The sequence below is a fragment of the Abramis brama genome (assembly GCF_963993115.1).
Source record: "Abramis brama genome assembly, chromosome: 6".
NCBI classification, from domain to species: domain Eukaryota; kingdom Metazoa; phylum Chordata; class Actinopteri; order Cypriniformes; family Leuciscidae; genus Abramis; species Abramis brama.
Genome location: NC_139968.1, coordinates 35,441,081 through 35,455,757, shown reverse-complemented (window position 1 = coordinate 35,455,757; position 14,677 = coordinate 35,441,081). Strand labels below are relative to the sequence as shown.

The window sequence follows — 14,677 nt, the reverse complement described above, 5'->3', positions numbered from 1 at the left end:
AAATTAAATGGATAATATCAGCTTTTTATTTTGGAAATTGTGAAGTCTCACAGGCACTTTATGGTGATTTTGACCCTACTGTAATAAAGATGAACATAACTTTTAATAAGCAAGGGAAATTCCAGACTTTTCCCATTAAAATCATACGATTTCCTATTAATTCAACAGAATGTGAGGGAATACCCTTTCTATGAGGTCATGAGCAATCCAGTCATTTATACCGATTCCCAGAAGCAAACTGTTTTTACTTTCACTTTCTGTAGTGAACTGACTGAGATTAAAGACTTCTTCACCGGCACAACTCTTGCGCATAGCACTGCTTGTCTGATATCCATTGGCTCGGCTTCATGGTTTAAAACAGAAATATTTCCAATATTGTGACATTAAAAAGTGGGCCAAGAGCCGTGGGAGCGGAACAAGGCCACTGGAGTAAATGCTAATGAGAGATAGATACCTGTGAGACACACAGAGGAGCGATGGAGTTTCATTATGCTTCAATGTTGCAGTTGGCCGCTTCTCCTTTGTAGGATTACAAATTTAAGAATATGTTTTAGATCTGCTGATCCTATCCTTACATAACATCACATGAAAAACTAAGGTGAACTACACTGTATTGGGCATTCAAGGTGAACATGATGGCATCAATTTACTGATTAGATTCAAAATAGTTTCCATTGAAGAGGTTTTGTTAGTCTTTGATCTTCCTACTAAGAGTTGAACTGTGTGTGAATGTTACATAGTCTTAGTTCTCGTGACCATGCACTGTAAAAAATTTCTAACCCTCCCAAATCAAAAATTTCAAGTGACCGATAACATCTAAATTTTTCAATTGGCCCAAGTGAAATTCTGTAAATTTTAATTGGCCCATGTGAAAATCTGTAAATTTAATTTTATAATTTACAGAATTTCACTTGGGCCAATTGAAAAATTTAGACGTTATCGGTCACTTGAAATTTTTGATTTGGGAGGGTTAGAAATTCTTTACAGTGTGTGTTGTTTATACAATTTGGGGAATACCATTATCTCCAGTTGGGGGTAATTGCCTCTATTGTCTTTTGCCTCTACTGTCTTTAGATTATTCGATCTAGTGGTCATCCCTAAGGCTGTGTGTAAGGTCAGCACATTTAAGGACTGCCCACTGAATGCCTATAAGATACCATGTAAAGTTCCCTTAGTCAGACTTGATGACTGCAGCTACCGACAGCTCGTGTTCTCGATAAAGAATCCCGCTGAAGAAAGAACCAAGTCTCCTGGTCTTCAATTCTGAGTTTCCTACACCTTCTATTGTTCATGCATATGAAGAGTAGTGATGCAGTTGTTTGCAGAAGAATAAAGTTCAACATAAGTCTATACTGTCAATAAAGTGGGCTCTAGTTATTTTATCAGTTTTATTTTGATAAACATAACAAATATATATCATCGTGACTACATGAAAAGAGCTTTTACTGTTACAAAAAGTTGGATACAATTTCTAACCAGCATGCACTGCTTCAAGTCATCCGCCGATTGGTCTGTGCAGCACTGTATAAAGTCCAGCAAGCCTAAATCCTCTCCCGTGGCCTCATGGGATAGTAAAGTGTTCATCCTAGCTCACTTCAGAATATTGCTGGAAGAAGAAGGACATCCGAGTACTGTGAATTAGGGCGCATTCTCATTTTTGGCTGCTATAGTAAAGTATGTGATTTCAGATGCCATAAGAGAATGATATACAGTAGTAGAAAGTGAATCGCGGATATGTGGTATAGTCAGGACTGGAACTGAAGATCATGAATCAGTGTGAATTTGACCTGTGATTCTAACCATGTCTCTCTGTTACAGAAGACATCTCTCCGCTCACATAAAATACCAGAGAACGCTGACGCCTACACAAGTACAAGTCATTTGAACCAAAATCTAGAGAGTATATACAGTGACAAAGAGAAGAAAATGTAACAAAAAAAAGGCAGATCAAACTAAATCAACAGGTTTCTATAAAAAAAAAAAAAAAAACACACACACACATGACCAAGGTTACTAAAGTCTGGGTTAGTATAAACAAACATTTGTAGTGACATTTTATTCTCTATGATTTTTTTCATTAAGTTAATGCTGCAACACAAATGATTCAATCTGAAGTTAAAAAAGAAATCAGCAAATATCAGATCAAAGAGGTAGATTAACAGAAGTCCTTTAGAAAACTAAATTTTCAAATGTTATTACACTTACTGTAAGTGCAATAATTTTATACAGCATAAAATCCAACATAGAAAATATAAATAAACCAAAAAGCAAAATAAATACACTAAAATAATGTAAACTTGCAGATAACTTTTCCAATAAATGGAGAAATGTTAGAAATGTAATGCTGGATGGTCAAATAATTTTTTACTATGTCTCTTTATGCTGAAGCTGATGAAAGCCTATAATGAAAGGAGTGTGTCTCTCCTCTGAATTGTTTCTTCTGTTTACAGTGTCACCTAAAAGAAAGCACACAAGTCATTAAAATAGAGACCAGTGTTTTTGCATGTACAGTGATGAGTTAAGAATCTCCACCAATAAAATGTGTTGCACAAATAACAATGAAGAATCTACTCAAAGAAATGACAGGATATATGAGGAGGTAATACAATGTAAATATAATAAAACATCTGAAGTCAATGTGTTTAATTGTTTTATCAGATAATTGAAATGAAAGATTATTGGAAATGAACAGATGATTTAAAGTTTTTATGTTTTTCGTACGGCAAATTATTACTTTTTATTCTTTGTTTTATTAAGAGAAACTAAAGCAAGAAGTGACACTATCAAAGACGTCTGTCTGGATGTACACTTTATATCATCAATGACAAATTCTGAAGACAAATGCAACACAATCATCTATTTACAATCATACACACTATGACATTGACTGATTCACAGAAATCAGGATGTTCTCTTCTGACACACACATCTACAGTCACATGATTAATTGGCTTCTTGTATAAACTCATAGTCCTTCATTTAAATGATTGACACTACGTCTTTGGATTACCCTTTAATAAATGCTGTATTTGGATCCTCAATCTTAGTGTTTCTGAGCAGTACGTGACAGACACGGTGTTGATCTAAGAATCTGTTGCACTGAAAGATTTGAGTTACTCACCAGAGACAGTAACACTGAATAACTTCAATTCGGTTTTTTCCATTTCTGTTGATTCTGATGAATTCCAGTGTGTGTGGTTCTGGAGTTCATCTCTCTGTATTTCAGTATCAGTCTTAAGATTATCAGATTCTCCATTAACTGCCAAATCAGTACCTAGAAAAAAGAGAAATTAGAAGAAGAATACCAATCAACACATAATAATTGGTATAATTTTAATTATACTCTAATTTAATAATAATTAAATGATATTTTGCTCTCTGATTTATCTTTAAACCCTTATTACACTGAATCACATTCACACTCACACCACAAGAGAACATGAACAAACACATTATCTGATGCTCCATGTATTATCTTATAATCATTTACAATCCTTCAATCAACAAGACTGTCAAATCAATAATATTACTCTAGACCTACAATCTCCATGAAATAAAAAATGTCAACAATTCCGATGTTTTATGCAAGTATGTAGGCAAGTATGTATCTTTTATCAAAATAACATCTCTTCTCTGAATACGTGTTTACTGGCGCGAGGAAAAGGCAACCTGTCAATCACATGAGATCCACCGATCACAAACAACAACAGTCCAGTCAATTCACTATAGACAAAATCAAGACCTGCCCAACATTTGTTCTTGTTCTAGAAGCTGTTTCACTTGTACAATCACAACTTCTGTTTCATGCCGACTTTGATACTGAAATCTTCAGGTTTCGTTTTAAGTAAATACAGTCGATAACTGAGGTGCAAGATGGCACCAGCTGTGTTTGAATGAAACTAGAGTGTGTGTGTGTGATTTGACACACATGAAAGATGTGCTGGCCTCAAATACCCAGATAAGAGTCATTATAGCGTTGCTATTAGGCGTATTCAACTTGAAGCGGCTGTGCGCAGACCGACAAGTGTGTGACATCAAAGCACCGTGAGAGCGATTAGAAAGCAGTATGCTTATGTCATATGCCGATCAGTGTACAGAGCGATGGTCTGATGATGACCTGATGATGGTCATTAACAAAAAAGCTGACCTGGGAATGTTGTAACTGGCCAATCCCCAGAGAGCAACATAGTATTGACCCAGATCCGGCTCACATCTGGTACACATAGATTCCACATGTATCAGATGTGGGCCGGATCTGGGCCAACACTACACTTTAAAAAATGCTGGATTGTTTCAACCCAACTTTGGGTCAAATATGGACAAATAAAGCCATTGGGTTACATTTTTAAATTACATTTTCTAACCCAACGTTTGGGTTTGTCCATATCTGACCCAAAGTTGGTATAAACAACCCAGCATTTTTTAGAGTGTATGTTGCTGCCTGGATCAGAATCAAGCATTTCAAAGAGCCATGTAATAAAGAAGTTTATTTATAATCCATGATTCTACAGCAAAACAACATAAGTGTCATCTTGTGTAGGCCTATAACATTTATTTGTAAATCACTATATAGGCTACCTGTATTTCCATCCACATAAGTTAATGCACATTTTGGGATATCGCAAAAAAAACGTAGGATGGAAACAAGGTGTGCATAAAAAAATAAAAAAAAATAAAAAAATTAACACAATTGCATGGCATAACTGGACTAACCAATGGACTGATCTCTTTGCACAGCACCTGAAATCTTGGTTTGGTCATTCTGAAATGCCTCAGTCAAAGTCAAAGGGATCCGACTCTGAATGCAAGATAACATGCATGTCAGCTTCCACTTTTCCAAAACTTCCACTTTTCGTCAAAAGCCACTTTTAGTGGTTTCCAGCTACTTCCATTTTCTTAGAGATAATTGCCGCTAGTTTATCATGAAGTTGCGGTTTTGTGTTTTTGACTCGTTGGATGGAAATGGTGCTTAATTGCAAATGTTTTATGCGATATTCCAATGCTGAGCACAAGTTAGGCTAAATTCACAACTTTGGATGGAATGTGTTTACATCACTAACACAAAATGCTGCAAACATGCAACTTTGAAAAATGATTATGAAAATGAAATTGTTACTTACTCTTTGGTCTTCTTCGTTTACACTTCCTGTAGAGACAGTAAATCATTGAGGCCACGACCGGTAGCGACACGTAGCTAAGAAAAATATATACTAAACCACCTGAAGGTTGATTCAGTGCTGGAGTTTCTGCATTTGAATCTGCAATGAATAGAGGCATACAGTCATAACTTCGGCCTGTTAACAACCATTTTAAACATCAAGGGAAGGCAAGTTATTTATGTAGCACATTTTATACACAATGGTAATACCTGTAAAAGATAAGCAATAAAAATTAACAACCAATATAAAATGTATTCAAATAAAATAAAATAGTTAAATAAAAATAAAGTGATACAGTGCAATTAGTAATAAGCTGCACAGCGCTCAGTCTGAAAATACATAGTATGGTACATTTTTCTTCTTACGCACCTGACTCCTAATTACCTGGGGCATCTCCAATCAACACCCAAGCATCTCGACACTTAATATCTATATCTGGGGCGTCTCCAATCGACACCCAATAATCTTTATACTGTAGCTCTGCGTCTACAGTCAACAACTGGCTTCGAGTTCAGACGACATCTCGTCCCTTTCCCTATAACTCTCTCAAAGTGTCTAGTAAGCTTCCCTAACTAATTTGCTCCACTAACTATCTTGCTGCGCAGCATTAACTAGACAGACTCCAAACAATGCCTTCGAATATGCTTTAATCACGGCCAGGGGATCTCAGGCAGATTTCAGAGAGAATCCCACCAGCAAAAAGAATAAAACAGTATTTATAGAATTGGAGCATGGCAAAAATGGCATTACCTAATGCATACATTACCTAATTTCCCTACAATTTGATTGGTTCTTCATATGCAAACCCTTCTGTTACTAAGTAGAAGCAAACTCTGTTTTCTTGTTTACTTCATTGTTAATCACAAGTTTTCAAACCTAGGCGTCTGTCCAGTTTCATTTCCCCTATTTGTTATTTTTACACTCACACACTCAAAGTCATGAGTTTTTGACCAAAGGGTTTGGAAACATTTAAAATTCAAAAGCATATGTTGTTTCTGCAAGAAAAATAAATGTTGGTTATGATTAGTTAAAAAATCCATCACAAATGGCCTCCATGAAGGAAACCCTCATTCATCATGTGGTTGTTCAGAGATTCAGGGTTTTCACACTTTCTGACCAAGTCATTTGGGTATTTACATGACTTGTAAATACTCAAAGTATTTAGCATTTTTCAAAATCATTTTATAGAAATCACAAACAAATTAGTATCATTTTAATCAGTTAGATAAGGAATGGGCATAAAAAAAATATATTTACTACAGAACTTTTTTTTTATTCATTTCCACAGTGACTTCAAAACAATATTTAAAAATGAGTTATAAATTTCATACATACAGTACAGATATACAGTACTGATCAAAGGTTTGGAAACATTAACTTTAATGTTTTTGAAAGAAATATCTTATGCTCATGAAGGCTGTATTTATTTGATCAGAAATACTGAAAACAGTAAAATTATGAAATTTAAAATAATGGTTTTCAATTTTAATATACTTTAAAATATAATTTATTTCTGTGATGCATAGCTGAATTTTAAACATCATTACTCCAGTCTTCAGTGTCACATGATCCTTCAGAAATAATTTGAATAGCATTCTGATTTGATACTGTGACACTCTGATAATTTGTTATTAACGATGCTGTAAACAGTTTTGCTGCTTAATATATTTTTTATTGATACATTACAGCATTTATTTAAAATAGAAATCTTTTGTAACAATACACACTACAATTTAAAAGTTTGGGGTCAGTAATGTTTTTGTTAATTTTTTTGAAAAAAAGTAATACTTTTATTCAGCAAGGTTCAGCGGATGTTAAATTGATAAAAGGTGATAGTAAAGATTTATATTGTTAGAAAAGATTTCAATTTTGAATAAATGCTGGTCTTTTTTCACTTTTTATTCATCAATAAATCCAGAAAAAAGCAGCACAACATTGATGATAACGGAGTAAAAAAAAAAAATGTAGACATTTGATGAGCATAACAGACTTATTTTAAAAACATTAAAAATAGTAATGTTTCCAAACTTTTGGTCGTTACTGTATTTTAGTTAGGGGAAAATAAATATAGGCCCACCTTTTTTTCCCCAACACAAAAATATGTTGCTACAAATCATAGTCTGTGAATATGACACTGGCCTGATGTGTCTAGAAGTGAGACATTAATGACTAAATTATACTAACCAATAAGAGCAACGTCAAAGCTCCTTATGATGCTGCATCTGTTGCTGATAATATGTAGTTCATATTCTCCAGAGTCTGTGTTTGTGATGTTTGTGATGGTCAGAGATCCAGTCTGATGATCCAGCTTCAGTCTGTCTCTGAATCTCTCATTATCTTCATCACACTGAAAATCTATACAATCTCCAGTAATTTTAGCAATAAAAGTGCCATTAAAATACCACGTCATCACATCATTTAGTTTTCTTATTTCACCAGGATCGAAAGTGACAGATTCTCCCTCCTTCACTGACTTTGTCTTCATTTTATCTATCACTGCATCAGGAAAATCTGAAACACAAATAAACATCTGACTGAAGGATCTTCTTGGGGAAAACTCCACAACAAAAAAGGAACATGAATTTGCATATTAATATTCTGGATTTTGAGAAATTCATTCGAAACATTCATTCGATTGCTAAATAAAAAGTGAACTGTGGTTAAAGATAATTTCAACCCAATTTCAGAACCAAAATTTGATCTAGCTCAATCACCCGTCTTTCCCATCCTTCAAGCTGAAATCAAAGCCCTCAGTTCTGATAACGGCTTTTTCCCAATGCGGCAGCCCTACTCCTCGAGCAGCCAGGAGCAACTCATTCTCAGAGAAGGAACAGCAAACTTTGGAGGAGCCTGGACATGGTGAGAGATCTCCACCACTGTTTTAAGGGCAGCACTGAAAAGTCTGGAAGGCAAGACTAGGGCATCAAGGAGGAAGGTCTTTTCACCCTCTTTAAAGGTGCGGTAAGTCGTTTTTGATATATGCTGTTGGCCACTGTTGACATTTGAAATCAATCCAAACAAACACACCCCTTCATCATTGCTCCGCCTCCAAAACTCACACTCCAATCCTAACACCCCTCTTCCGAGTCGGTCTCAAACACAAAGATCCTCCTGCATACAAGGTGAGCGCATTAACAATGACACTAAACATCACATTCTCAAGCAGAGAGTGCGACTCTCACAAGTTGGCCTCCGTTACGCACGCAATACAAGAGAGGATGTTTATTTATTAAAGCAGAAGCGCATCAGAATAATGCTTACGAAAAATAAAGTGCAGATGATGAACGAATGACAAGGAAGCACAAAAAATTTACAACAGTACACATTAGTAATTACAAAAAAAGAGTTGGTTGTTAGTTGCCAACAGCACAACAGCTCCAGACACACAATGACACTCAACCAGTGTGACTCACGTGTGGAGCGAATCAAAGCAGGCCTGTTTTCTGTTTTCAGGCCTTCCTGCTTCGCTCTCTCCAGCGCTGGACAGCTTTCCTAATATTAATGCAGGTCCTAAAGCTCTTGCCCAGACATAACCCTTCATTTTCAAGTGGTTTCTTCTGAACTTTTCTCTTTTGTACTGTGTCTCATCTCTACTTCTGCAGTCTTTCTTCAGTTCAAATCTCCCTCTTGATCGTTCTCTCTCATCCACGGTCATACGCCCCCTAATTCTGATTGGCTACACGCTTGTTGTGTCAGTCCGACTAACATCCAAACAGCATATTTCAAAAATGTCTCATCCCACCTTTAATGGCTGAGGGGTTAAGCCACAAATGCCTCTCCGTCACTACCATGGATTGTTCGATGCCTCAGATGATAGACCCTCACCCTGGTCCAGGCCAGTCAGCCTGGTTCATTAATTAATTAATTCATTCATTCATTCATATGTTTTCGAACCAGCCTAGATGTTATCTAGCATGGCTTGGATGTAACAAAAATATCCTCGGGGAGATTGCTTGCTAAATTCTCTTTAACCCGAGGCATTTGTCCATAACCCTGCGCACACATCCACACAATAATCGCGTAACATGAATTTAAAGGAACTATGCGAGCAAAGTAAGGGTGCTTCCACGAACCCACCAGCTCATTGTGCAGGTCCGGAAGCAAGGAAAGGCTCACCGGAGCTGGGGACTTATGATCTGTGTGATGGAATAGCTGCGTCCCCCTTATTATCACCACCACCCTGTCACCCTTAAATCGCCACTCTTAGTCGGGTTCCTGACTGGAGTAGGTGTAAGAGAGAGAAGGGGCGTTGTAACAACCAGGACTGGCGGCGTGCAATGAGGCTAACTTGAATCGAATGGAGCCTTGTCACTGTCACTGTTAAAGGATTAGTTCACTTTCAAAAATGTTGCTGATAATTTACTCACCCCAATGTCATCCAAGATATCCATGTCTTTCTTTCTTCAGTCGAAAAGAAATTAAGGTTTTGGGGGAAAACATTCCAGGATTTTTCTTTATATAATGGACTTCACTGGCAACCAACGGTTTGAAGGTTCAAATGTCCGTCTCAATGCAGCTTCAAAGTCTCTACACGATCCCAGTCGAGAAATAAGGGTCTTATCTAGCGAACCAATCGGTCATTTTCTAAAAAGAATATATATATATATATATATATATATATATATATATATATATATATATATCTACTTTTTAACCGCAAATGCTTGTTGTGTACCATCTCTGAGATGTGCCACGCATTGCGTCATCACATTGGAAAGGTCACGCATCACGTCATCTAAGTTATTTGTCTGTGTACTCTGGTTCAAAAAGGTAGGGAAGGGCGAAAAATTCCATCTAATTTTCTCGTCCAACTTCAAAATCGTCCGACATCTTTGTTTTAATTTATTATTATTATTTTTTATTTATTTTTCCGTGACCTTCCCAACGTGATGACGTAATAAGTGGCACATCTCAGAGATGGTACAAGACGAGCATTTGTGTTTAGGGAGTTTTTTTTTTAATGACCGATCGTTTCACTAGATAAGACCCTTATTTCTCGACTGCGATCGTGTCGAGACTTTGAAGCTGCATTGAGACGGACATTTGAACCTTCTTTGAACATTGTAATAGTTGGTTGCCATTGAAGTCCATTCTGTGTAGAAAAATCCTGTAATGTTTTCCTGAAAAACCTTCATTTATTTTCGACTGAAGAAAGAAAGACATGGATATCTTGAATGACATCAGGGTGAGTTTTTTTTTTTTTTAAGTGAACTAATCCTTTAAAGGTGCTGTATGTAGCTTTTCTACCAAAACGAATCCTTTTTTTATTGCCTGTGTGTGAAAGGGTTGTAATCTCACATTAAAATTATTCACTTTGCGGGTTTTGCTATTACCTCTGAAAGCAAGTATTCTTATTTTTATGTGAAGGTCCCGGGTCGGATTTACCGCCAGTGACGTCACCTGCATGCGCGTTCCCGAGCCTCTCGACTCGTCTAGCCTACTGACTTTGCACTCAACAGCGACGACACTGCAACTTATGACATGGACTTATGACTTATGCAACTTATGACATGTCTGATAACACTAAGAAACGACCTGCGCCCAGCAAAACACAGACTCCAACACAAACTCCACATATTGATAAAAAAAAAAAAAAAAAAAAATTCTGCTGAAGCTCATAAGGCCAGACGTGAATCGGATGGATGAACTTCGGGTAAAAAACACGGATCAGCATCGGCAGGGCATTTGAATCATGGAGAAACCTTATCTACAAACCTAGAATGTACATTTCCTGAAGAAAATGTGAAGTGGTGTTTGCAGTGGCAAAATTCGGCACGGTTGATAGGGTTCCATAGCCTACTTATCATAGTACGAGCATGGAGCATTAGTTCAACGTCAGGCTGATAAAAGTAGCCTATTATTGTAACGTTGCAGTGGGAGTTTACCTGAGTTTCCAGCATGTTGTGGGATGCTTTCTCCCGTGTGTTGCGTGACACGTCTCAGTCTGGCCGGTACCCCACAGTGCTCGCTCATAAATTCGAGCACGCGAAGAGCACGCGCTTGTAAACTTATTGGTTGCAATCTGAAACATCACCGCTAGAGGCCGCTAAAAACTACATACAGCACCTTTAAATACCAAGCGCGCCTCTCCTCAAGAGATCGGTTTCTTTTCCCTGTGCATGTATGCTGGTGTCCTTGCAGGTCAAGGAGGCGAGAGGAGAGATATTCCCACGCTCCAAGCCATGAGTGGCAGGACACGTATGTCCGTGCAGGGATGCACGTGTTACTAGTGTTGTCAAAAGTACCGACTTTGGTATCAAGTGGTAAAAATGTGACGCTTTGAGCGCTGTTGAGGGGAATTGTAAACACCTCTGATTGGCCACTGTGTTCACGAGTTCATCAGATTTGTCTGTGATTGGCTACAATGATCAATGCACGGGAGCATTTGAGAGCACACGGAAGTGTTTAAAAGGTTTTTTTTTTTTTAAATGGGAGTGGGAGCTTTTGAAAGCACAGGCAGGCGTCTATCAGCGGACCGGTCCACTGATAAACGCCTGTCTTAGCAAATGACAGTGCCGAGTTCCCTCAAAAGGGAACAATAGTAGATGTAGATGATAAGAAAGGGATTCATTAATTTAATCAATTTCTATTCAAACTTAACTGATTAATGATGCAGGTAATTGTAAAGAAAATATATTTCAGCTAATAAAACACAAATCTGAACATATACAGTGCAATGCATAAGTGAATACACCCATGCTAAAGTTGACTAAAAAGAGGAATAAAAAATCATATTTTGGAAATTGAACTTAATGCCTTAATTTAAAAAATTAGGAAAAATCCAACCTTTAAGGACACCAATTTTCTTTGTGAATGAATAATGTATCTTAAATAAATAAATGTTCTTCCTTAAAATACATGGTGCATAAGTGAGTACACCCCTATGTTAAATTCCCATAGAGGCAGGCAGATTTTTATTTTTAAAGACCAGTTACTTCATGGATCCAGGATACTATGCATCCTGATAAAGTTCCCTTGGCCTTTGGAATTAAAATAGCCCCACATCATCACATAGCCTTCACCATACCTAGAGATTGGCATGGTTTTATTTCAGTTAGCCTAATAGCTGGTTTGATTTGCATTGAGAGATGATCTTATGGAAAGTACTCCATGTCAATCTCTAGCTATAGTGAAGGCTATGTGATGATGTGGGGCTATTTTAATTCCAAAGGCCAAGGGAACTTTATCAGGATGCATAGTATCCTAAACATTTTTTTTTAAAAAATACTTAAAAATAAAAATCTGCCTGCCTCTATGGGAATTTAACATAGGGGTGTACTCACTTATGCACCATGTATTTTAAGGAAGAACATTTATTTATTTACGATACATTATTCATTCACAAAGAAAATTGGTGTCCTTAAAGGTTGGATTTTTCCTAATTTTTTAAATTAAGGCATTAAGTTCAATTTCCAAAATATGATTTTTTATTCCTCTTTTTAGTCAACTTTAGCATGGGTGTATTCACTTATGCATTGCACTGTATATCATGATTTTAAACATTCAGTAAACAACTCACCATGGACAGAAACATTAAAGGTCCTATCATTGTTATTAATGCTGATAATCTTTAGTTCATATCCTCCAGTGTCTGTGTTTGTGATGTTTGTGATGATCAGAGATCCAGTCTGATGATCCAGCTTCAGTCTGTCTCTGAATCTCTCAGTGCCTTCATTACACTGAACATCTGTACAGATACAACTGAGATCTCCATTGATTTGAGCGATACGAGTGTCATTAAAATACCATTTAATCTTTTCTTGTTGGTTTGTGTCAACACCAGTGTATAGAGTGACTGAATCTCCCTCCATCACTGACACTGCCACTTCATCTGATCCAACACCAACACCTGGAGAAGAAATGAAGAATTTTATAAATGGCATTATAAGTTAAACGAAACTAAACAATATAGTGCTGTGAAGATGTTTTATTCTACAGATCACAAAGATTGTGTGTAGAGAAATCTGACTGTTTTCATAATGTAAAACATGTAATCAAACAGCAGAAGAACAGTGATTTACACATTCACTCATCAGACAAACATACAAGAGTCTCATGTATGATCTTGTACATATAACCCACATCCTGATTTAAATTCCCCATCCTCACACATATACAGCCCAACATTCAAACAACCAAGTAGTGATCATAGCATATTGTCATAGACCTCTGATGCATATTACTCATATAAATTATTTTCAGTTTACACTTTAAATATCCCATGTACATAACATGTTTACATTTACATTTCTATGCATTTACAGACAGTGACTTAATACACATTCAAGGTATATCTGATGAATACATACTGTACATAGGCCTACATATGTAGGCCTATATATATGTGTGTGTGTATATATATATATATATATATATATATATATATATATATATATACAATTGAAACTTTTCAGATTAAGTTTTTATATTAAGTCGCTTGACCTAAGGATTTATAAAGAACCCATTTTCAATATATTTGGCCATATTTAATATCTTTTTTTCTTCATTCATCACACCACTCTGTCTGACTCCGCACCCTCAGAAACACGTAATTCTTCAAAAACATTGTTCTCAAATACATAATTCTTCATCGACATAAAACTACCAATTAATATGTCTATTTGATCAACTCCAACCAAGCTTGAGTTGGTCAAGCTTTTTTCTTGTAGGGGGAAAAGAGAAATACAAAATATAAACAATAAATGTATTTATGTATTTATGTCGAGTTAAATGAATTTCAAATTGATTAAAATAAATTAATGATAAAATTTTCAGGTTTTTTTGTATTTTTTTAAATCGTAGACCAGTAAAGAGATTAGGCCTTAAAACAAACAAACAAAAAATCTTACCATGGTCGAGCAAAATACTCGCTGAGATCAAAATAAAAATGAAGTTCATTTCCCACACGTTTCCTCATGAAAAGATTATTCTGGTCCTCTGCTTTCAGGGTGTCGTATTTGGAAAAGTGAAACGAAAATCAAGAGAGCTAAGTTATAGCCTATTCTAGTTAAGTTATGTTCTTAGTAATGGGCGTCCTCGAGATCAGGGACGGACTGACAATCTGTGCGTTCTGGAAAAGTCCAGAACGGCCGTCCAACCGAGGGCCGTCGGCACAAAAAAAGTGTAATAAAGCAATATGAACAGCCAACAGCAGGGGCACTAATACGATCACCTATCGATAGGCTACGTGTAAAAAAAAAAAAAAAAACTGAGGAAGAAGAGTCGTCCTACTAGCCACTGACAGAAAGTTAGTTTTATAAGGCTTACCTATACTGCACTTTAAACATTTCTTACATTATATTTGTATAGTTAAGTTATAGTCGCCTATATAGCAGTGGTCTCCAACGTGGTGCCTGTGAGTTGCCCGCTAAACACATTCTATAAATAGCCCCACGCAGACAACATGCAAGTGCGTGTGAAAGACTCTGTTGTGGTATTCACACAGTTAACCAGGGGCATAGTTTGTGGGGGGGATGGGGGGGATGGGGGGGAGATAACCCCCCCAATATTTAAATCTA

General features: G+C 36.6%; 1 protein-coding gene across 1 annotated transcript; it reads right to left on the bottom strand.

The window, feature by feature from the left end:
* Positions 1–1,381: 1,381 nt before the first annotated feature.
* LOC311085606 (uncharacterized protein) lies at positions 1,382–14,297 on the bottom strand. The gene is made up of 6 exons (XM_084118142.1): positions 14,009–14,297; positions 12,679–13,008; positions 7,344–7,670; positions 5,121–5,258; positions 3,122–3,274; positions 1,382–2,456 (listed from the first exon to the last, which is right to left on the bottom strand). The coding sequence occupies exons 1-6, from the start codon at positions 14,055–14,057 to the stop codon at positions 2,368–2,370; spliced, it is 1,086 nt and encodes a 361-aa protein (XP_083974268.1). The 5' UTR covers positions 14,058–14,297; the 3' UTR covers positions 1,382–2,367.
* Positions 14,298–14,677: the final 380 nt, after the last annotated feature.

Bases quoted from the DNA above. Each gene is read 5' to 3' on its own strand.
- LOC311085606 (XM_084118142.1), bottom strand. From the start codon at position 14,057: ATGAACTTCATTTTTATTTTGATCTCAGCGAGTATTTTGCTCGACCAT. The intron at 5,259-7,343 runs GTTAGTATAATT...TATTCATTGCAG, and splicing joins CTTTGACGTTGCTCTTATTG to ATTCAAATGCAGAAACTCCA. The intron at 2,457-3,121 runs GTGAGTAACTCA...GCTTTCTTTTAG, and splicing joins ATTCAGTGTTACTGTCTCTG to GTGACACTGTAAACAGAAGA.